The 24,892-nt window shown below is 37.4% G+C and overlaps 1 protein-coding gene, 1 non-coding gene and 1 pseudogene across 3 annotated transcripts; 2 read left to right on the forward strand and 1 right to left on the reverse strand.

Annotated features, from left to right (window-relative positions):
• The first annotated feature begins 16,264 nt into the window (after positions 1-16,264).
• TRNAN-GUU (transfer RNA asparagine (anticodon GUU)) lies at positions 16,265-16,338 on the forward strand. The gene has a single exon. It is a non-coding gene; the product is annotated as a tRNA-Asn (tRNA).
• A 145-nt stretch (positions 16,339-16,483) lies between these two features.
• On the forward strand, positions 16,484-18,015 carry LOC137738647 (photosynthetic NDH subunit of subcomplex B 3, chloroplastic-like; annotated as a pseudogene). Its single transcript, XR_015966871.1, has 6 exons — positions 16,484-16,797; positions 16,904-17,014; positions 17,110-17,166; positions 17,337-17,399; positions 17,548-17,610; positions 17,830-18,015. The product of XR_015966871.1 is annotated as a photosynthetic NDH subunit of subcomplex B 3, chloroplastic-like (transcript).
• Positions 18,016-22,180: 4,165 nt separating this feature from the next.
• LOC137739060 (aquaporin TIP2-1) lies at positions 22,181-24,233 on the reverse strand. The gene is made up of 3 exons (XM_068478539.2): positions 24,030-24,233; positions 23,380-23,630; positions 22,181-22,795 (listed from the first exon to the last, which is right to left on the reverse strand). Exons 1-3 carry the CDS (start codon positions 24,154-24,156, stop codon positions 22,427-22,429), a joined length of 747 nt encoding a protein of 248 aa, XP_068334640.1. The 5' UTR covers positions 24,157-24,233; the 3' UTR covers positions 22,181-22,426.
• Positions 24,234-24,892: the final 659 nt, after the last annotated feature.

Raw genomic sequence — 24,892 nt, forward strand, 5'->3', positions numbered from 1 at the left:
ATTATGTATGGCGTTTTCATCCTCTCTTGTTTGCATGGCCCTTCAATGATGAAGTATCTGTGAGTGGACCCTTTCTAAAATGCATGATTTTATTATTAGAAATGCATACATGAAAAGAATGATTTAATGGCTAAGTTTTATGAATCGTTTATGAGTAAATTAGCTTCACACTTTATGAATTATCATGCTTTGTCGACTTTATGTTCTTTGTGGTATATATAATTGATCATATACCCACTTATGAACATGGTTTTACGATATGACGTTTTAGCTATTGAACTCCAATTAAGAGAGAGAGAGAGAGAGATATATATATATATATATATATATATATTAGGAATATTATGTTAATATTTTTATGTACTTACTTAGTGGTTATTTATACAATCTGCCTACGGGCGAATGTCCTGCTGACAGGTGAATGATCTGCCTACGGGCAAATGATACTTTTGTATTAGATTCGATCGGGTGTTGTTGGAGCTACGAGTGATTGATATTTATATTGGCTTCGGTCAGGTGCTGTAGGAGCCTACATGCGATTAATATTTATATTGGCTTCAACCGGGCGTTTAGTTGGTGCTTACGGGTGGAAGATATTTAACATTTTTATTGGCTACAGTCAGGCATTTGGTTGGTGCCTACTTGCGGAAGATGTTTATATTGGCTTCGGCCGGGAGATTCATAAGTGTTAGTTAGTGGGATCGAATCAATGTTCTTGGACTCGCTCCCGCTTAGAAATTTCGTGTGGATCTTTAGAACAATTCTCGATGATTGTTCTATCGATAACCTTTTTGCTTACTCCAACCACGAGGTCAAGTTCACTAAAAATCGATAGTCAGTTGTACATCAAATTTTTCGAACGTTGTTTTTGTTTAGAGTAAATACTCTTCTTGAGGGATTATTTGGCAGCAGACGCGATTTTCCTCAATTTCCAAAAAAGGTTACGACCATCGGAAATTGAAAATCCTCACATGGTGTTGTGAAATACAAAATGTCATTGGTTTTGTCAAATCCTATCAACAGTTTTTAACTATTCTTTGAGTTTAGTCCTATTTCCTTTTTGGCTAAGGAACCAGTCAATTTTGTTGTGAGGCTGATGATGAACGAAGTTTCTGACAACAGGGGTTTGTCTCATCTGATCGTAGCTTTTACACGTTTCGAATTCTGTGGTGGTATATTATTAAATGTTTGGCCGCATGTTGATGCAGCACGATCAAGTAACATGTGTGCCTTTCGACGATTAGAACCGCTAGATGTGAATCATCTTATCTTTAACCTAAAGTTGATAACGATTTTCCTTGCTGTAAAATCTGGTGACATTTTCTCTAAAATGAGAAATGTTACGTCCTTTTTTACCAAAGAAGTTGTGGTGTGTTTTCACACAGCAATAGTTGAGTTGGAGAAAAGGTGGATGGAACTCATCGGTGAGTTAATTGCACCTTTAAGTACCATCATGGTCAAGTAACTGTCATAGCTAATACTTTAGTTAGAAAACCCCATAGAAAGCTTACCTTTATCCGAGTTATCCATGTCCCACTATCATTTTCTCTTTGTGGAGTTAGAACTCTATTGATACGAAGCAAGTTGCTTTTGCCTAAAGGTGATGAAGTTGGAAAAAGGAAAGGCTTACATTTCAATGTATGCCATGCATGCTGGCAGTATTAAATTGTACCATTGTACCATTGTTTTCATCCATTTCCCATAATTGTCCGTCTTAGGTTGTTAGGGACCCATTAAGGATGTGAATGGAAATGGGTGAATGTCACCATATATTTCCGGTACAAACCACCTTGTACACGTGGAGTCTATGATGACGTTTTGGTAATTGTTGATCAACTCACTTGTCGTATTATCTACCAGTCCGAGAGGACTACATATTCGACCACTTGGCAAAATCTTCATTCTAGACTTCGTTGGACTGACGTCTTGAGTGACATTGGTTTCGATCAAAATCTCTGTTTCACCTTCGGGTACTAGAAGGCATTTTAGTCAACTTTGGGTTTGTGCTCACCCTACGACACTTCGTATCATTTCACTTTGTATCTCTTCTATAGCAGAGAGATTATTCAGGAGAACCACTCAAATCCAAAAGTTTTAGCTAGGACCGCTAGTCATTCAATCACCTATTATCATCCTAACGAGCGAATCATTACAATGGTGATTGAATATCCCTGAGTTTATCATTGTAACAAGTTGTTGTGAATGTTGGAATGGAGAAAAAGTTTGAGTTCCCGTCTATCATATTACTTTAGATTACCACCGAGTCGAGTTCGAACTCAACCATCTCGACTTACCACCAAAGAATCAAGTTATTTACACTTATTCTTGCATCTAAGCTACACATTCACTCCAGTTATCATTTAGTTTACATTTGTTGGACTTGTTTTGACCCTTAAATTCGTGAGTGTTCACTTAGCCTTCTCAGCATAGCTATTCGTGAAATCCGAGAAAAAGTTTCAATGAATCAACTTACTTAGGCATTGCGAATCACATTGTTCTAGTTTTCGGTGTATCGTCACTTTTGTACCTCATCGTGATGCATGTTTCACTTCTAAGTTTTGTGAAGTTTTTGTGAAAGTCTTGAGTACTAAGTTGTTTGTCCTATATCGTATTTTTTTTTGCAGACTGTGGGACAGTCTGAACGAACTATCTAGATCTTGAATGACATGTTGCGTTCTTTCAATTTGTGGTTTCTGAATGATTAGAGTTTGCACTAATCTTTTTGGAGTAGTTACAACGATAGTTTTATTTTCAGTTTGTGTATGACACTATTTGAGACTTGGTTTGATAGATTTTATTGGCAGCATTGGTTGGACAGTGGCTTGTGTTGTTGTGGACTTGGGGTTGGACAAATTAGTATGTTTGCACCTTTGGGAACTTACTACTTACTTATCGAGACAACAATGTGTTGTCGATATCACGGACGGCCGACTGTAATATCGATGGCATATTCGTTGAGTTCATTAAGCAAGTGGGGAGGTAGACCCACGTACGATAGTTGTTATTATTTAGTTATTTTTGGGGCTCGACCCAAAGACACATCTGCTTTCAAAGTACGTGACGTTATGAATGCTTGGGCGAGACCCACTTTCATTTTTTATTTTGATTTTCAGTACAGTATTTTAACTTTCCTTATTATAGTAATATATTTGTATTTTTGATGTTACAAATGTTTGGTTGAATCTTTTCCACTTTCAGTTTTAAGTTCAGTAGTTTTTCGACCTCTATGTTAGTACATATCTATTTTGATGTTATCGTATTATACGTACATACTTTTAATCTTACATTATTATATATTACAACTTCATATCTTTTTAAAGTATATTTCTACTATTATGTTGATGGGGGAAGAAAGTAGGAGCTTGAAGGCATGAAAAAGGATTTGGCAACCCGTTCGTGACGGTGTGGCATATTCTCTCTGATGCAACCACTCTGACTTGATTTCTTCTTTATACATATATTATTTCCTATCTTCAAGTATTTATGTACAGTACGTGATGCGGTTATTTATACGCACACAAATTAAACCCTCTTTTTATCAATTGTAGTATAAGTATAAGTAGGGATCGTTCTGGACCGGGGATTAGGAGGGATTGTTAATCACTTGGAAACTGACTCAAAAACGTAAAAACAATATAAAACACTAAACTAGACTCAAAGAATGCGAAACTAAACGTTAAAACACTAAGACAGAATGTAAATATGAAATTGATGAAATGGTGTTGAAGTTTTCCTTCTTCGTGCTAGAATATTTTTAGTATAATGGCACAAATAAGGGTGTCGAATCCACAGGGACTAATTGGACCTAAACAACTACTTGTTTTGCAAAAACTCTATAAGAGAAATAAAACTAATCAATTTAGGCAGATTTGTTGTTGTAACTTGAAAGCACAAGAAAATGAAGTAGACACAAATAAATGAATCAACAACTAATGAAATGAGATAGCACAAATAGAGATGTAGCTAGAGATTCGATTTCACCATTGCTAAGCCAAGTCCATGCTTGTTAAGTCAGATTATACTCATCCCTCTACTTATTTCTTGGGTTTGTTTCACTTAGATATGATCAGCCATATGATGTGTGGACTTGATCAAATGTCCCTAATCATGAACCTAATTGTGATGTGCAACTTTGGTTCCTAATCAAGAATATGTAGTGCATAAGAAACTTTCACAAAACCAAAGGGAACACTCGGCAGGATGTTTGCAAAACATTCCCTTCATTCATTCACATATCCACCAAGATTATGCATGATGTGTGCTTTAATCTTGGCTAAACAACCTGTGGTTAATTCAAATGATGATCAAGCACTAAAATCAACACACTAAGTCACAATTAAATCGGAGAATGAAACAAGAAATAGATAGATTAAATGAGAATTCTGAATTAACTACATGGCACTCTTGCAAGGCTACATCGAATCCCTAGAGAGAGATTAGTTACACTTCATGTTTACAAAAGGTTTGACATAAAAATATATAACATGAGTGAACATAGGATTAAGAAGAAAGAACCCTTGAAGCAAAACTGATGTCGAAAGAGGAAGTTCCTCATGGTACAAAACAAAGAGAATCAAAGAAACACCTAAACATTCTAACAACTCAAACTTGAATTGTATGAACGTTTAGGCCCTCTTATCTTCCTCTTCGTCGTAGCACAAGGTCTAAGGGATGTTGTTGGTGTGTTGAATGGATTGGGGAATTATGGAAATGGATGAGGAGTGGTGTTTGGATTATAAGGGAAGATTGGATGTGTTTGTGGTGTGTTGTGTATGAAAATGAGATGTGATTTTTGTGTATGAATGCATGGGTTTTTATAGGGGGAATGGGAGAATATGTGGGTGATTGTTTAAGAGTGAATGTGGTTGTTATGATTGAGAGTGCATGTGGATGAAATAATGATGGAAAAAGAGCTAGGTTGTTGGTGTGTGAATGCATGTGTTGAATTGGTGGTGCAATGATGAAAGAGTAAGTGCATGTGTGTGTGAATGGTGGTGCAATGATGAAAGAGTAAGTGCATGTGTGTGTGAATGGTGGTGCAATGATGAAAGAATAAGTGAAAGAGTAAGTGCATGGTGGTGCAATGATGAAAGAGTAAGTGCATGTGTGTGTGAATGGTGTTTCTTGATGGTTTTGGGGTTGTGATGCATGTGAATGTATGTGGCTAAGGGTTGTTGATTGGGCTAGAGGTTTTGCATGGCTCAAAGGATTGTTTGATTGGGCTAGGCCCTTTGTTTTATGTCCAAAGTGCATACAAGGCTTTCAAATTCGTCCAACACTTTGGCTCCAAGCAAATGCTATCCATTCCAAGCCCAATTTTGCTCCAAAATGCTCCAAAATGCATCTTTTTGCTTCCTTAGCCATATGAACCTAAAAACACACGAAAATGGCTTAAACTACTAAAACAATTATGAATTAACAACATAGATGCACGAAAACAAGCTAAGTAAGTCGCCTAAATATGCTCCTATCAAATTCCCCCACACTTAGCTTTTGCTAGTCCTCGAGCAAAACAAAATAATAACAAATAAACAAAACGACACTAAACAAGTAAAACACAACCTAAACCTTCCAACAACCGTCTTAGGGATTTCCAATGCACATGACAAGTTAAAAATCATTATTCTCACAGATTTTAGCCATCTTTACACTTAAGTACATTCTTAATCATAGTCACCACATACTAGTTCACAATTAAGCAATTAAAACACATTTCAAATGTAGTAACATGCTTTAGAGAATTTACTCAATTCCTTACTAGAATGCACTCTATTTTCACACAGATTTTCTGACTACACACCCTACACTAGTTATATGTGAGAGATTGATGTAAACATGAAAGACTAGTATCTCACATATGTTATAACAAAGAAAGCATTTTCTGGATTTACGATAATGACATGAATATGATCTCATGAATGGAATGCTACTACTTAGAATGAGAACCAGTGATTCCATAAGCTCATATCAAATCCAAACTCCACATTATTGAACACATAACGATCAAGATAGAAGTCAAAGGGGTGTAACGGGGCTAGGGTACTGGTTAACAATGAAAGGTGAAGGATAAACAAACATTCTTAAAGAAAAAGTGAGCAAAGTATTGAATTAGGCACTTAGAATTCCCTTTAGAGCGCGGAAAACAACTTTTAGACTAATAGGGGAAATTCAAACAACTCTTATTTTTCTTTTCTTTTTCATTTTTTTTTTTTTTTCAAATTTTTTTTTTTTTTTTTTTTTTTTTTTAGCCGTGCCTATGGCACAACAACTCTCATCAATAATCCTTCCCCCACACTTATTTTCAGCAACATATTAATCTAAAAGGAATTCATTTTCCGTCATGCTTACTATGCTTTAAGAACAAAGGCATGGATGGTCCTATTCTAGGCTAGGTAAGGATAACATGGGTTAACAAAGAACATAGGTTAAACAAGGCTCAAAGGGGTTAAAACTTACAACAAATACGAAATATGGGAAGTAAGGCTATTTGGCTTTGGTGGCAACTACACAACTTTATCTTGATATAAGTTATGCAATTCAATGTCATGCTTTGAATGAAACGGATATAAGTTCTAGCATTTAGTTCTATCATGATACAATTGCATTCTAAGTAGCAACCAAGCAAGGAATAATGAGATCATGCAACAACTTTAGAAAACAAAGAATCACAGAATATACTCTCCAAAGAACATTTAGGCTCAAGTCTCACAGGGTTGTAGCGTTTGTTTGAGTTCCTTCCTTCAAGCATGTTACAAAAACGAATTTTTCTTTTATGATTGCATGTGAAGTCATACATTATAACCATAACCAAGCATATACGAAGAGTAAATCCAACTTTTCTCTATGTTTATAACTCTTTTTAACCGTCATGCAATTACAAACCAAATCCATGTCATTGTGTTGGAAGGTACCCTAAGACATAAACACACAAAAACGACTCAAAACACTCTTTTTAGGCTTTTTAAAACATGTTTTTCAAATTTTTATGTGATTTTCGGAGTTATAAAAACAAAACATACTAAAACACTCTAAAACAACTTAAAAAAAAACACCTTAAAACAGCAAGGAACAACATTTGAAGTTATGGGTGATAAAATCCCACGAATTTGCATCAAATATACTTAGTTACCCCCCCACACTTAAATCAAACATTGCCCTCAATGTTTTAAGCATAGATTCACACAAAACATAAGTAAACACACAAAAAGCAACTAAACCTACTAAACATGGCAGAATGTAATTAACAAAGAGAAGAGTTTAGGGACGCAAATCTGGTTATGGAGTGTAAATTCCCTCTTCTCCTTGGTGATTGCATTGAGGCTTTGATCATGGTGATTCCACAGGCTTACTCTTGAACTGGGCTGGAGGATTCTTTTGGTCTCCTCCAACTCGTTGATTTTCCTTTGTGCTACTCTTGAACTGGGCAGCAGGATTCTTTTGGTCTTCCCCGAAGGTTTGAGCTTACCCCTGTTATCTGTTTCTTTGTTCAATCTTTGCAGGAGTGGTCCCTTCTCCGGAAGTGTATCAACCGTTGAAGATGACTACTCGAGAGCAACGCTAGGTAAGCAACCAGGAATAAATTCCAGGCAGTCGGAACCAGATCGGAAGACTGACTCCAAGTGCCGGCTGATTGCTTCTTTCACTTTGCCATGCGAGTAAGAACAAGGACAAAGAAAAGGACAGGGAAAGAGCATGATATGAGATACTTTTGCTTTTGACCTTGATGATATGAGATACCTTTGCTTTTGAAGAAGCGGTGAATGAATCAGCACACTTCAATCCAGCGTTTCCTCCTGGGTCATCTGTACTCCAGGCATCTGGTATCATCTTTGGGGAAGAAGAAGAATTAGAGTATTTCGAAAGGCTTTGTTGGGAGTGCGCCCTCAGAGGTGAGGGAGAGTTGGGCATTTTCTTCAGGTTTTCCTTGCCATAAAAGACGAAGGTCGACATATATAGAGATAATATCAAGTGGTGATACTCTACTTTTACCCTTGTCGACAAACGTTTTGATCCCGCAAATCCGGCTTTTTGAAATAGTGGCGCCTTTTCGATCTTTGAAGACGTCTCTTCGATTTCTGAGCGGGCGCCCCTTCGATTTCTGAACGACGCCCTTTTTCGTTCTGAACGACACGTAGTAGTGCGGATGCGGCTCCTTTTGACAAAGCTGCACGCGTTTTCTGAAAAGCAGAGAAAGCGTCGCCGGACTTTGCGCTTGTCAGCAAAAGATGTGTAGTTGCGATGATGGCCTCCACGTGTTTTCTGAAAATAAGAAATCTTTTGACAAAGTTGAACACGTCTTCTGAAAAGCCGAGAAAGCGTCGCCAAAATTACGCCGGAAATTCCGGCTTTTTGAATCGGTGGACGCGTCGCCTTGACTTTTTATAGAGCTATTGATCACCACAACAAACACACTCTGAAGATTTCCCATTCCTGAAAATCGACTCCGGCCCTTTGAGAATTAACTCCATCCACCCCATCTCTTTGAACACTTTTGAAAAAATGGCAAACTCATCGAACCTTAGCTTAGATTTGAGTCTCAGCAGCGATCCGGTTGCGCCCCGTCAAAGTAATGTATGGCGCCCTTCTTTTTTATCTTCTAACGGTCTTCTTACAGGTGAAGACTCCGTGATGCAGGACGCCACAACAGCTACAATAGTAGCTAGGAACCTCCTCACTCCAAAAGATAGTAGGCTGCTGTCAGGACGGTCCGATGAGTTGGTCGTTCAAGAGTCCCTCGCACTTAGTGTTCAGTGTGCGAGCTCTGTGTCCAACATGGGCCAACGCCTGCTTGCTCGGTCCCGCCAAGTGGAATCGTTGATGGGAGAGGTGGAAAGTCTTAAGCAGGAGATCAAACAGCTTAAGTACGAGAATAGAAGTTTGCATGTGCTTGCAAATAACTATTCGGCGGGTATGAAGAGGAAGCTTGATGAGCTGCAAGAATCTGAAGGTCGGATTCAAAGTGACCGTCAAAAGCTTGCTGCTTATCTCCAGAGGCACCTTTTTCCTGGGTCATCCAGCGCTTGGCCAAGTATTGAGGCCTGGAATGCTCTAGCTCCGATGCCTCCCGCTCCGATGCCTCCTGCTTCTATGCCTTCCGCTTCTATGCCTTCCGCTCCGACGCCTCGTAGTGGGGCTTCACGTAAACAACCTTTGTGAAGCTCCACCTTTCTCCATGTTTAGTATCTCTTTTTTTTTTATTATTATGAACATGCTTTGTTTTATTCAATGCATTGGGTTGCCTCCCAAGTAGCGCTTTCTTTTACGTCTTGCAGCCGGACGAAGAACCCAATCACTCCAGGATATGTTCACGAATCGGATGAGAACTCCTAGTCATGAACTAGTACCTAAAACAAGAAACAAAACAAAATTAAGACTCTGGAAAAATAAAAACAAACGAAAATAAAACAATCCAAGGGATTAGCAAAGTTGCTAATCCCCGGCAACGGCGCCAAAATTTGATGCGGTTATTTATACGCACACAAATTAAACCCTCTTTTTATCAATTGTAGTATAAGTATAAGTAGAGATCGTTCTGGACCGGGGATTAGGAGGGATTGTTAATCACTTGGAAACTGACTCAAAAACGTAAAAACAATATAAAACACTAAACTAGACTCAAAGAATGCGAAACTAAATGTTAAAACACTAAGACAGAATGTAAATATGAAATTGATGAAATGGTGTTGAAGTTTTCCTTCTTCGTGCTAGAATATTTTTAGTATAATGGCACAAATAAGGGTGTCGAATCCACAGGGACTAATTGGACCTAAACAACTACTTGTTTTGCAAAAACTCTATAAGAGAAATAAAACTAATCAATTTAGGCAGATTTGTTGTTGTAACTTGAAAGCACAAGAAAATGAAGTAGACACAAATAAATGAATCAACAACTAATGAAATGAGATAGCACAAATAGAGATGTAGCTAGAGATTCGATTTCACCATTGCTAAGCCAAGTCCATGCTTGTTAAGTCAGATTATACTCATCCCTCTACTTATTTCTTGGGTTTGTTTCACTTAGATATGATCAGCCATATGATGTGTGGACTTGATCAAATGTCCCTAATCATGAACCTAATTGTGATGTGCAACTTTGGTTCCTAATCAAGAATATGTAGTGCATAAGAAACTTTCACAAAACCAAAGGGAACACTCGGCAGGATGTTTGCAAAACATTCCCTTCATTCATTCACATATCCACCAAGATTATGCATGATGTGTGCTTTAATCTTGGCTAAACAACCTGTGGTTAATTCAAATGATGATCAAGCACTAAAATCAACACACTAAGTCACAATTAAATCGGAGAATGAAACAAGAAATAGATAGATTAAATGAGAATTCTGAATTAACTACATGGCACTCTTGCAAGGCTACATCGAATCCCTAGAGAGAGATTAGTTACACTTCATGTTTACAAAAGGTTTGACATAAAAATATATAACATGAGTGAACATAGGATTAAGAAGAAAGAACCCTTGAAGCAAAACTGATGTCGAAAGAGGAAGTTCCTCATGGTACAAAACAAAGAGAATCAAAGAAACACCTAAACATTCCAACAACTCAAACTTGAATTGTATGAACGTTTAGGCCCTCTTATCTTCCTCTTCGTCGTAGCACAAGGTCTAAGGGATATTGTTGGTGTGTTGAATGGATTGGGGAATTATGGAAATGGATGAGGAGTGGTGTTTGGATTATAAGGGAAGATTGGATGTGTTTGTGGTGTGTTGTGTATGAAAATGAGATGTGATTTTTGTGTATGAATGCATGGGTTTTTATAGGGGGAATGGGAGAATATGTGGGTGATTGTTTAAGAGTGAATGTGGTTGTTATGATTGAGAGTGCATGTGGATGAAATAATGATGGAAAAAGAGCTAGGTTGTTGGTGTGTGAATGCATGTGTTGAATTGGTGGTGCAATGATGAAAGAGTAAGTGCATGTGTGTGTGAATGGTGGTGCAATGATGAAAGAGTAAGTGCATGTGTGTGTGAATGGTGGTGCAATGATGAAAGAATAAGTGAAAGAGTAAGTGCATGTGTGTGTGAATGGTGGTGCAATGATGAAAGAATAAGTGCATGTGTGTGTGAATGGTGGTGCAATGATGAAAGAATAAGTGCATGTGTGTGTGAATGGTGTTTCTTGATGGTTTTGGGGTTGTGATGCATGTGAATGCATGTGGCTAAGGGTTGTTGATTGGGCTAGAGGTTTTGCATGGCTCAAAGGATTGTTTGATTGGGCTAGGCCCTTTGTTTTATGTCCAAAGTGCATACAAGGCTTTCAAATTCGTCCAACACTTTGGCTCCAAGCAAATGCTATCCATTCCAAGCCCAATTTTGCTCCAAAATGCTCCAAAATGCATCTTTTTGCTTCCTTAGCCATATGAACCTAAAAACACACGAAAATGGCTTAAACTACTAAAACAATTATGAATTAACAACATAGATGCACGAAAACAAGCTAAGTAAGTCGCCTAAATATGCTCCTATCAGTACGCTATTTCAAATTTCGAGACGGGGTAGATTGTAACAACCCATCCAGGAATTTAACGAATGAAAAGGCATTTTTGTAACTTCACTAAGATTGGGATATTTATTTTGAAATAGGTTTGCTTTTAGGTCTTAAATGGTGAGTCGGGTGGGGCCCACTTACTTTTTGGTCCCCCGGCGCCTCTCCTTCTTTGTATGCCACATGGCACAACCCCTCCCCCCAAAATATCTCTTCTCTTTTCTCTCCCCGTAAGGTCATCTCTTCCTTTCTGTCTCTCTCTGTTCCATTTATGTCTATTTCCTTCTCTGACCTCTTTCTCTCCATCGTTGCATCATTTCCTTCCCTCGTGCATCACTTACCACCTTCACCCTTTAGCCATACAAGCTTTGCGAACCTTGAAGCAAGGGAGGAACACTCAAACCTCTCTGCGTCTTGTGGCACCGTGGCGCTACCATTGTGCACCTCCTCCTCCGACTAACCCTTGACGTAAGTAAGCCCCTAGTATCCCTTGGATAGTGTTTTGTATGCGAGTTTGAGATGATTTAAGTTGTTTAGGGGACGTTTGTGATAGAAAAATACTCAGGGAGACTTCCCCAGATTTCCAACGAGAATGCCGTGAGTTCCAGGTCATTCTCTAGCCAACTCTGGCCACTACTTGGGAAACCAAAGGTATAATCCTAATCTACTCTTATTTGTCTTCAATTTGGTGGGTAGATCGTAGGTTATGGTAGAGAATCGAGGTTGATTGGGGCTTAGCTAAAAAAAAAAGGCTCGCGCAGGGGCCGTTTTTTGGCTGAGCCGTATCTTGCTGGGTGGGACCAAGATAAAGAAAGGACGGGGGGCAACCATACATGGTATTTCTCGACCGTGTCTCCGAGGGACAGTTGAACAGGCGATTCATGAATGCAGCCGGGTTAGATGAGCCAATAACTCGAACGCGTTTGGTCTGTTTTTTTAGCAAGAATCACAGCGTTACCTTACCTTCACCATGATACAGACTCCAAGTTCTTAATGGCAGAGCACGAGGTGATTTATCATCAATATGATGATGGGAATGGACTTTTGTCCCTATGAAAACCAGGTCGACCCGACCCGGTAGCCTAAGGCCCAAACCCATTAACCCTAAAACTTAAACCAGGCTTTTGGGCCATGGAACTCGACCCAAACTCTAAGCCCAGACCTAAATAACTCAATCTTAAAACCCAGAATTGAACCGGCCCAAACCAAAACCTAGTTGACGTGTGGGTTGGCGCGTGGGCGTCTGTTTTGGCTGGCGTATGGCCGTCCTGGCCGTCGCCTTTTGGCGATGCATGGGGGTACTTGAGATCATTTTTTATGTTTTTGGACGTCCTGAATCTGTTTATGACGTCCGTTTCCTGAAATTCAACCGTTTTAGTATAGTTTTACTAATTAGTACCCTTATGTGCTTAGGTGCAATTGTGTATGGTGTTTCTGTCCTCTCTTTTTTGCATGGCACTTCGACGGCGAAGTATCTGTGAGTGGATCCCTTCTAAAATGCATGATTTTACTATTAGAAATACATACATGAAAAACATGATTTCATGGCTACATTTATGAGTAAATTAGCTTCACGCTTTATGAATTATCATGCTTTATCGACTTTACGTTCTTTGTGGTATATATGATTGATGACTATATACCCACTTATGAACATGGTTTTACAATATGACGTTTTAGCTACTGAACTTCGATTAAGATATATATATTAGGAATATTATGTTAATATTTTTATGTACTTATTTAGTGGTTATTCATACGATCTGCCTACGAGTGAATGATCTACCTACGAGTGAATGATACTTTTATATTGGCTTTGGTTGGGTGCTGTAGAAGTCGGGTTGTGTAGGAGCCTATGGGCAATTGATATTTATATTGGCTTCGGCCAGGCGTTTGGTTGGTGCCTATAGGCGGAAGATATTTATATTGGCTACGGTCGGGCATTTGGTTGGTGCCTACGGGTGGAAGATATTTATATTAGCTTCAGTCGGGCGAGTCAGGTGGTGTAGAAGCCTACGGGCGATTGATATTTATATTGGCTTCGGCAGGGCGTTTGGTTGGTGCCTATGGGCAGAAGATATTTATATTGGATACGGCCGGGCGTTTGGTTGGTGCCTATGGGAGGAAGATATTTATATTGGCTACGACCAAGCGTTTGGTTGGTGCCTACAGGTGAAAGATGTTTATATTGGCTTCAGTCGGGCGTAGGTTGGTGGCTTCGACCGCAAGATATTTATATTGGCTTCGGTCGGGAGATGTAGTGCCTTCAGGCGAATGAAGATATATGTTTATATATATATATATATATTTATGCCTTGTGCTACCACTACTAAGCAACCTATATACGATGTATGTTTTATGAAAGGTTTTATGGCATGCTAGGGTTTTCGGAAAAACTTATTACTTATTATGCTATACAAGTTTTCTAAACCTGGGGGTTAGTACGTTAAAGATTAACTGTTTTAGTATTACTTATATATCAACTTGGTCCACTCATGTTTTGTTTTGCGGCCCCCTCAAGACTTAGATTCGAGGCATACAATTCCAACGTCAAGGCACTCCCACATCGGCATCTTCGAGTCCTTTCGGTTAGGATCCATCTCTTTGTTCATTCAAATTTATATTATTCTTTTTTTTTGGTCTCGAATTAGTTGTATACTTTGAATATGTTCCATAAATGCATATTCATTATAATTAAATTTACAATTTTTAGTTATGTCAGTTTGTTGTTTCTAGTTCTCATGCATCCTAATATGGCTTCGTCACCTTCGGGTGTCGGCCAGCACGTGCCTACCCTGGTGTTTGGAGAATATCAGGGTTGGGTGTGTCATTGTGTAAGGCCTTACCATGTATTTATAATTTTATACCTTTTAAATGCCAAAAGTGTGATAAAACAATCGAAGAAAATTAACATGATATCATCATGTATTTACTAATGCTAGAAACTTCTATATATTCTGAGAGAACAATTTGTCATGAGTCCATTCCACGTAATAAAACATTACTCATTCATTTGGGAGCCTAGTCCCTTTTGAGAAATTTGGAAGTAGAAGAATGGCTTATATTTTGACAATCTCATCATCAACAAGAACAATCGGCGCTTTAAACTTAATTTGATCATCCATAGAACCTCCCACAGAACCGAGTGTCGGCCCAAAGCTCTGAGTGTGAACCATAGCAGCATTTGGGATGAAACACCTCATGTCGCATCAACCAAATACTTGAGACCTAACGGACCCCGTACATTGACCGTCAAAACAACAGAAAATGTGATTTAAGCTCATATCAAGAAGATTGGATCTAAATGAAAGGAAGACAATGAATAGGAAGTTAATCTGATACTCACAGACGTTCCTTCTTCATCCATGCCAGCCAAAGTTAACAGCAAACCAGTGTGATCAAGTAAAAGTTGAGCAATTCGGGATTGGCGAGAACAACCTCTTGAGTAACCAATGCAGATACTGAAAGCACAATAATAATGCTTAAAAACTTCATCACAGACTTACTAAACATTTTACTGGTGATAACAGAAAACAAAATAAACAATCTTTAACTGCAAGTGCAAGTGTGCAACATAATAGTTAATCTATCAAGAAACAAACCTGTAGGTCCCTGCGGTCTCCGAGCAGACGCGAGAGAAAAAAATGTGATCAAGCTGAAAAGGCATCACGAACATCAATAAGGCATCTCAACAATAGGAAGGAGCCTCATGAATGAAGACGGAGAGCACTTTATACATTTATTCCAAGTTCCAACAGCAGAAAATGGGTAACGATTTCAGATATCGTATACCTTTGACAACTTAATCTTATGCTCTGTGCAGAACCTTTGCAAACCCTGCAGTGAGAGTTATATAGTAAGAGACAATTTACTCCACAAAGGGTTTATCATTGATTTGTAATTACTATTTTATAGAGATAATGATAGAATCAGGGCCTTTTTAATATTACAAAACTAACCAGAAGTAAATGTATATGATTGAGTTCCTAATGCAACTATCATGGTACCTGACACTTACCTCTGCAGTATTAAATATAAATCTTTGTTTGTCAAAGAATAGCAACACCGAAGGAGATGTAGTATCTACTCCAGTCCCTAGTCTCTGCAATGAGTTTGCATGGGCAAATTATTAGACCATAAATAAGAAATATAATACCTTGAAAATGAAATGGAAAGAAAAGAATTATAGGACCAAACACTTCTTTCTAGAATTACGACGCAAACAAACTTTTTGGTTTTCAGGAACTCTTTATTCAGTACAAAACTCGGTAGAAATTGGCAGGATGATGGTGGTAGTGTTATCGCCGGCGGTGATGGGTGACGACGGTGTTGTCCCTCACACCATTCTGAAAAATTTAGAAAACAAAAATCAAATAGAAAATCATATAAACAAGAATAAAACGACAGATTCTTAATAATATCAATAGAGGGAGGGAGGGATGGAGGAATATCACGAGTTCTATCTTCGACATGTTTTCATACCTTGAAAGTTGCATCATACATTGGTAACATTACTGTCTATACAACTAAAATATATTAAAATATTAAAAACAATAGTAAAATAACATAAAATATCGATGATGGTCTGGGACCTGGAATCAAGAGTGGGAGAACTGGTTTCTGGGACCTGGTTCTCTGGGATCTCACCCTCTCCCTCTTTCATTGTCCCTAGACAGGTTTCCAGACATAATAACGCCTTCTTACTCAGATGGTTTTTCTTTTTATGTAAAGAATCGGCCTTTACACCGAATGTCAACAAGCTGGAATAGCTCAGCTGGTTAGAGCGTGTGGCTGTTAACCACAAGGTCGGAGGTTCGAACCCTCCTTCTAGCGTTTTTAATTTTTGCTGGGTCAAAATATGAATTTCAATTTTAATTGGGGTCTAGACTTCTAGTCCATGCTGGTCCACCCCAACCCAACTTAAATTTCGATTGGATAAGGTAATTAGCATGATCCACCACACATGATGCTGCAACCTAAACCCCATACAATGATACAAATCATCCATCCAATTAATTCAACCAGCACTAACAACTCCACAACTTTTATCAATTCAAAATATCTCAAAAATGGTTACTCTCCAACTGAGCTCTTGTGGTTCATCTTTTTGCTTCCTCCCATTTAACTTGATCCAACTCCAACATTACCAGCTCCCATTCAACTCTCAGACCTTCCAAGCCCCTCATCAGTTTCTCCAGAGCAAAAATTAGAGCAGTTAGCACATCCCAAGAGAGCCAATCCAAAGCCGTTCAACCCCAGCAACCCCCTTCCGTGGATTTCGCATTCGTTAATGTAAGCTACATATAAATGTCAATAGAAATTCTCTGTGCAGGAAGTCTCATCACTTAAAACTTTGTTTTGGGGTATCTTGTTTAATTGTGTATTTTGTGGTTTTCAGTCGGTTTTACTTCCTGACCAAACACCAGATGTGCATCTTCGTCAAGCCTGTGGAGGGCAGAAACTTAGGAATATAATGCTGGATTCAAATATCAATTTGTATGGACCATACGTAAGTATGCCTCCCACTTAATTCTTATCATTCTTACTAAAAATTTTTTTTTCGTAAAAAAAATAATGAAGTTTATGTTGTATGTAAATGTTCAGAGTAGAGTTCTGTTGAATTGTGCAGGAGGAGGAACCTGCGGGACATGTATGGTGGAGGTGATGATTTTACAATTTCTTTAATTCTCCCCCTTTTTTTTTATATATATAGCATGTGATATATTTGAAAATTTTAAACAAATATATGCCTCACTGAGAGAGCATAAATTTCTTGTTATTATTAATTAATATAGAATTTTAATTTCAATTTTGTTCTATTTTGCTGGTAGATTGTTCAAGGAAAAGAGCTGTTAACCCCTCGCACAGACAAAGAAAAGGAACATCTTAAAAAGGTATCATACTGTTTCTAGTTAAGTAGATCACTTAAATCACTAATTAATTAAACTTAAGCCAATGTAATTTTGGGAGGTGGGGATTTAAAAAAAAAAAAAAAAATTGTAATGAAGGCTGACATTCCTGTTGATTAATGGATTCTTGCAGAAACCAAAAAATTGGAGACTTGCTTGCCAAACCACAGTTGGGAAACCTGACTCCAGAGGGCTGGTTTGTGGTTTCTCTCTTTCACTATTCTTTTATGTTTTGAAAAAGTCGCAAATATGAGTTAGGATACTAGGATCGTCTGCTCGTCCTCTTGCATTGAGTTTGGAATCGGATCTTTCTTTCTGTATATTAAAACTATCGCTTGTGTATAAAACACGCATGTTTTAACAAATAATTAGAGAAAATGTTTTAGTAATTGTTTTCTGATTGGATTAATTTCAGGTTGTTGTCCAACAGCTGCCAGAATGGAAAGCACATGAATGGAAATATGAAGAAGTCCTAGTAGACCCTTCACAGTCTTCATAAGATATTTTTGCCTACCATTATAAATTTCAACAAAAACAAAAAAATAAATAAATTAATCCAGTTTAAAATTATAGAGAATTTATTTAGAGTTAAGTACAAAAAAACTACCTTAATTATGGGTTAAATGACACTTTCATACCTCATCTTTTAAAATTGACAATGTCATACCTCATCTTACGAATTTGTGTCAATGTTATACCTTCTGTTAGATTTGATCATTTATTTCTCAGTTAAATGCTGACGTGGCTTGATCTGAGACCAATTTTTATTAAAAAAAATTAATAAAAAAATTATTAAAAACAAAAAAAATCATTTAATATTATTTAAATATTAAAATAAAAAAAAAAGTTATTTTAAAAAAAAAAAAAAAAAAAAAAAAAACCAAACCTCTCCTTTTCGTACATCTCCCCTCTCTCTCTTCCCCATCATCTTCCTGCAACCCAGAAAAGAAGAAGGAGAAAGAAGAAGAAGAAGAAGAAGAAGAGAAAAAAAGAAAAAAAAAAAAAAAAAAAACCCAAACCAAACCAAACCAAACCCAGTTCATCCCCCCTCCCCCCACCACAAACCCAACTCCCTGCAACCTAGAAAGGAGGAGGAAGAAGAAGGAAAAAAAAAAAAAAACAATGGGAAACCCAGTTCGTCCCCCCTGCAAAAGAAGAAGAAGAAGAAGAAGAAGAGAAGAGAAGAAAAACAAAAAAAAAAAAAAAAAAAAAAAACCCCAACCCAACCCGCAGAAGAAGAAGAAGAGGGAAGCAGAAGAAGAGAGAAGCCAAAAAAAAAAAAAAAAAAAGAACAACAGCAAACCCGTCCTCTCCACCCACCCAACCTGCAAAAGAAGAAGAAGAAGAGGGAAGTAGAAGAAGAGAGAAGGAAAAAAAAAACCCAGTTCTTCCGCCCCCCTCGCACCCACCCTCTCCCCTCCACACCCATTCCCCCACCCCACACCACCCCCCACCACCCCCCCCCCCCCCCGCGCCCCCGCCGCCCATTTTCTCCTCGCCCAGGAGAATGGATTTTTTTTCTGGTTTTTTTTTTTTTTTTTTTTTTTTTTTTTTGGGGTTGTAGGTAGTGGGTGCGAGGTTGGGTGCAGAGGGTGGGGTGCGTAGGTGGGGAGGTTGGGTGCGTGGGTGTGGGGAGAAGAGGGGGTGAGGAGCAGGGAAAACAAATTGGTTTTTTTTTTTTTGTTTTTTCTCTTCTGTTTTTCTGGGTTGCAGTTGCAGAAAGGGGAAGAAGATGAAGATAGGGAGAAGGGAGAGAGGGGGGAAGGGACGAATTGATGTTGGTTTTTTTTTTTTTTTTCCTTCTCTTCTGTTTTTCTGGGTTGCAGTTGCAGAAAGGGGAAGAAGATGAAGATGGGGAGAAGGGAGAGAGGGGGGGAAGGGACGAATTGATGTTGGTTGTTTTTTTTTTTTTTTTTTTTTTAATAACTTTTCTTTACTATTTTAATATTTAAATAATATTAAATGATTTTTTTTTAATAATTTTTTTATTAAAAATGGGTCCCGGATCAAGCCACGTTAGCATTTAACTGAGAAATAAACTGCCAAGCTAACGGAAGGTATAACATTGACACAAATTCGTAAGATGAGGTATAACATTGTCAATTTTAAAAGATGAGGTATGAAAGTGTCATTTGACCCATAGTTGAGGTAGTTTTTTGTACTTAACTCATTTATTTAAATGGAGATGCATCATCAGTGTAATTAGTTATTACAGGATAAAATTATTCCTTCAGTATAGTTGTTGTCCACTTGTCCCCATAAATAATGCTTTAATTGCTATAGGAACATGTTAACTGCTTATTTAAGTTTTGTCATAAATTGGATCATGTATCAAACAAAAAAAATAAAAAAACACATATATATGGATCTCAATTTATATTATGCGTTGATAAGTGTTAGAGATAGAGAAATCTGATAAAGATTTTGTTACCTCTTAGACCATCTCTAATGGTGGGCTAAATGCTAAATTCCCCCCTCAAAATTTCCCTCCAAACCCAATCCAACCCAAAGGGAAACTTTGGGCTAAAAGTTAAATGGGGAACTAAGGCCAAATTCCACCCAAAATTTAGCCCACTAAATCGCCCAACGCGCCTAATGAGCGAAGCTTCCGACCGCCGGGGACCCACCCATGTGGGCCTGTCGGCCACGTTCCGCATGAGCCCAACGGCTCCTTCCATCCAACGGTTGTGATCATCAGGCCGTTGGTTAATCCAACGACCTATATTCAAATTTTGTTTTTGTTTTTATATTTATATATTATTGAATCCAACGGTTAAGATCGAATATAATAAAATCTAATGGTAAAAAAAATAAAAAATAAAATCTAACGGCCCAAATTTAAATCCAATTACTAAAATAATTAAAAAAAATTATCTAACTCAAAATTCACCCAAAAACTTTATAAATGCCAATGTATCTGTTCAAACATCCACACAAAACTCAATTTTCTCCTACAATTCTTCCAATTTATCTCTCTACCATTTCCAAATTGTTCAACATGGCAAGAGAGCATATTAGAGGTCGTAATTGGACCTGTGAGAAAGATGTTGTTTTATGCTTGGCATGGGTTTCTGTTAGCGAAGATGGTGCAGTTGGCACAAATCAAAATAAAAAGTTTTGTGGGATAAAATCATTGCAAAGTTTCAAGAAAATTGCAACGGCGGCGGGCGGGACGGTGGTGGTGTTTATGATGGATGGAAGACTATCAACAAAACATGCACTTTATGGAAGGGAAGCTTGGAGAGAGTTGTGGTTGGCATGCCTAGTGGAAGGAGCACTATAGAAATTGTGAGTTTTGTTCTTGATATTTTAGTTGTCATGTACATAATATTAGTTTGCAACTAATTATTTTTATGTATTTTTTGCATAGGGTGACAAAGCAATGGAAATTTACAAGACAAGAGTAATACCAAAAAATCAAGTTTTTAAGTTGCAATATGCTTGGGACATCCTCAAGGATTGTCCGAGGTGGAGAACCGCGATGCGGACCAACGATGGGGAAGATTATTTCAATGTGAAGTTGCATAGACAAATGCTGGAGATGAAGGTGTCTATGAAATGACCCCATCTCCTTCTTTTGCAAGGCACTCGGGAAGAGATAAGCAAAAGGAAGCAAAGCTACCAGAATTGCAAAATTGAATGAAACCCATAGCGCTCGCCAGAATGCATTTGTAAATGAAGGAAATCTCAGATAGGGAGCGAGAGAGGTTTGAAGTTAATTTGATGATGGAGGACCTCAACAAATACATTTTAGAGAGGAAGAAGTTCTTACGTGGTAAGTAAAAGGAAATTTTGTGAAAGTCTACCTCAAGAAGTATGTTTCAAGATGATGAATCCTCTAAACCCTATATCCCAATTCAATCACGAAGTCCATCACCAAGTGAAGATGGTGGATATGATTTATTAAGTTTATGTAGTGTATGAATTATGTGTTTTATTAATTAAGTTTATCAATTGTCGTTTGTATTAAGTTTATGTAGTTTATTAATTATGTGGTTTATGAATTATTGGTTGTATTAAGTTGAAGGCTTGCTTTGTGGAAAATTTAGTGATTTTTCAATATTTATCGGAATTAAATAATTTAGATTAAAATGTTCATAAAATTAATTTATGATAGTCTACATATTTATTTTTTTTTAAATTAATTTAAGAAAAAAAAATAGCCTAAGTTCATTCTTTAATAATCCAGGGCTAAAATTTTAGGCCAGAAGGGTTGGAGCAGAAAAACTGTTTCTGGGCTAAAAGCTAAATTTTTCGGGCTAAAAAATTTGGGTTTTAGCCCAACCATTGGAGTTGGTCTTAGGGATTAGGTTAACATTACATCTTTTAATTGTTTTTATATTCTTGTAAATCATGTACCTTACTTGTACTCACTAACTTGCTATAAAATAAGAATTTAGTTACAATACTTACATGTATTTAATAAAATTATCATCTCAACGGTGAGATGATGATTGTATTAAACATATATATTGACATTATTAAGATTTGACTGTTGAGAAGTGATTGCTTATAAGTATTATAGTCAGTCCTAATATCCAATTCTCTAAATTCTATATCGTTATCAAAGAATTGTACAATTTAGGAAACTATTGCCAAGAAAGAATGAACATGCCTCGATATTATGTTTATATTCTCGAGCCGTATCGACAGAACGTTTGTTCCTCAGTCGAACAATACATTTCTATAAACTCAATATGCATATGTACACAAAAGCTCATCAGTTGTATTGTTAGGAATCTACTGAAATTTCTCCTTCTCCAAAATTAAGAAAAATTAGCTGTGCTTCAACAACATCATTCATTTTTCACAAAGAAAAAGTGACCTACAAAAGAGCTTTACAAACAGCACAAGAAAATGGAGGTTCCAAGCTGAGAAAGTGAGAATAAATAATTGAAAACTTGACGACAAAAAGAAGTAAAGAACAAAAACAATTGCTCTTCCTCCTGCTGTTATTACAAAGGATACATTGGAAGACATTTGCAACGATGCTCAAATCTCAATCAAATTAATCAGTACTCACTTACTAAGGGTTCATGTTCTCTGTACATAAATAGGTTCCCATAAACAAGGCCAGCAAGTCCACCACCAACGAGGGGTCCAACCCAGTAGATCCAGTTGTTGTGGAAGTCACCGCTAGCAACGGCAGGACCAAAAGAGCGGGCCGGGTTCATTGATCCACCGGAGAATGGTCCGGCAGCCAAGATGTTGGCCCCGACTATGAAACCAATGGCGATGGGGGCAATGGTGCCCAATGAGCCCTTCTTGGGGTCAGCTGCTGTTGCATAGACAGTGTAAACCAATGCAAAGGTGATGATGATCTCAAAGACTACTCCTTCAATGGCTCCAACACCAGCAGCTAGACTGTGGGTGGGGATTGTCTGAAATTAAATGGATTTCATAGTTAGTTGCAAGTTGCCAAAAATTCCACAAAAATTTAAACAATTCAATGTACCTTTGTACATGTAAACTACCAAAATATTTTATAATTGGAGTTTAACCATCTTTTCAAAACAATAACGATGATACTAGATTCATCAAATTGATTACCCAAATAATGTCATTACCTTACACTTGTTATAAATAAATTTTAAAGTGCACTAGATTTGAACCAATCAACATTAGTTTGTGTAACTTTAGTGTTCTAGCAGTGTTCATTACATAAACTAGAAAAGTTATTGACAATCTCTACTGTATTGGAGAAAATGCTAATAAATCCACCAATTAAATCCGTTACTTCGTCTAGAGATGAATAAGGCGAGAACCAAACTCTGACTGCCATACTAAGTAAGTGATCTAGCACGAATGTCAACACAACCAATTAAGCCTAGACCTCCATTAGACTAGTCTCTCTGTTAAATTAATAACACCAAAATAACATAATTCTCCCTTGTTTTGTGCATGAATTCTTTGTTTAAGATGGACAAAACTGTCATTGCATTCGGTACGTTGAAAAATATCTTACCAAGCCTCCAGTGACGAACTTGAGGATGAAGGCTGCAACAATGGCACCAAGAAGCTGGGCAACCCAGTAGAAGATGCCAGTGAGGATGGTGATTTGTCCACCAAGAGCCAATCCGAATGTGACAGCTGGGTTTACATGGCCTCCAGAGATGTTGGCGCCAATTGAAACTGCAACAAAGAGAGCAAAGCCATGGGCAATGGCAATGGCTACTAACCCAGCAGGATCAAGTGTAGCATCGGATGTCAACTTGTCTGTACACACAAAACGAAATCCCAAATTCTTAAAATAGAAAAATCAACAAATCAACTGCTAGGGTTTATATAAATGAGTTTCGTCCACTCTTTTTTCTGCTTTTGCGTACTTTTGTTTATTTTTATTTTTTAGTTCTCCTTTAATTTATTCAGTTCAAAAGTAAAACAAGAACCTGGTGTTCAAGTTGAGAAAAACTGTTTGCAAAAATCACTTAGAATGGATTTTTTTTTTCAACCACGTTAGATGAAACCAAACTCATAGCCTATTTTAATCATAACTCAAGTTAGTCGTGAATTTGTCGTATCATTTTGATAATTTAAAAGGCTAGCTAGCTGATGATGCAGTTGATAAAAAGAATAAATAAGAAAAAACAGCTGTAATGAGGGCAAACAAATTACTGTAAGCTATGGCTGAACCAAGTCCTGCAAAAACAAATAGCAAAGTAGAGATGAACTCAGCAAGGTAGGCCTTCAACGACCCCAAACTGAAAGAATCGTCACATCTCCCAAATGCTATTCCAGCCATCTTTCGAAAATTGCAACACTTTGCTACTACTGAAGATTGCGAAGGAGGAGAGGATATAAGGCTGTAGAAAGATAGGTAGCCAAGGTCACGTATATATAGTAACAAGACAGCAAGTTAAACCTATAAATATTTAAGGTTTATTAAATGGAAGTTTTAACAAAAAGTTCGCGGTACTGTTCATTTTAACGAAAAACTATATTTTTACATTAAAATGTCAATCATGGTACTATTCACTTTATTCTTTATTTTATCCTTATCATTAAAATTCAAAATTTTCAAATTTTTTCCATTAATTTTTCTTTATTAAATTCTACGAGTGCACGAGCTGCACAGCAAATGTTTGATATGTTCAGAAGATAAAAAGGAATATCTGAAAGAGTAGAGCCAAACCATGTCCAATGCGATGCACATCCAATCAAGTCTCTTTGGCAGTCATAGCTGTCACTAACATGCTTTAATAGATGTGTCTGGTAGCACATCAATGACTCTACCATGTGACCAACTATTCTTCTGTCTAATGGAGAAAAAAATAGGAAAATGATAAACCCACTTGTTTATCTTTTCATATTTAATTAGTTCGTTGTTTTTATTATATTTATTTCATATAATGACTGAAATAAAAAACAGTGTGTTGGAAATTAAAATTGGTGTAGAAATTAAATCTAAGAAAAAGTATGTGAGTTTGGTGGTCAAAGAAAATAATGATAGTTCTCCAAAAAAATAATAATGATATATA

This window comes from Pyrus communis, chromosome 9 (genome assembly GCF_041283825.1).
Source record: "Pyrus communis isolate YQ-2024b chromosome 9, ASM4128382v1, whole genome shotgun sequence".
Classification (NCBI taxonomy): domain Eukaryota; kingdom Viridiplantae; phylum Streptophyta; class Magnoliopsida; order Rosales; family Rosaceae; genus Pyrus; species Pyrus communis.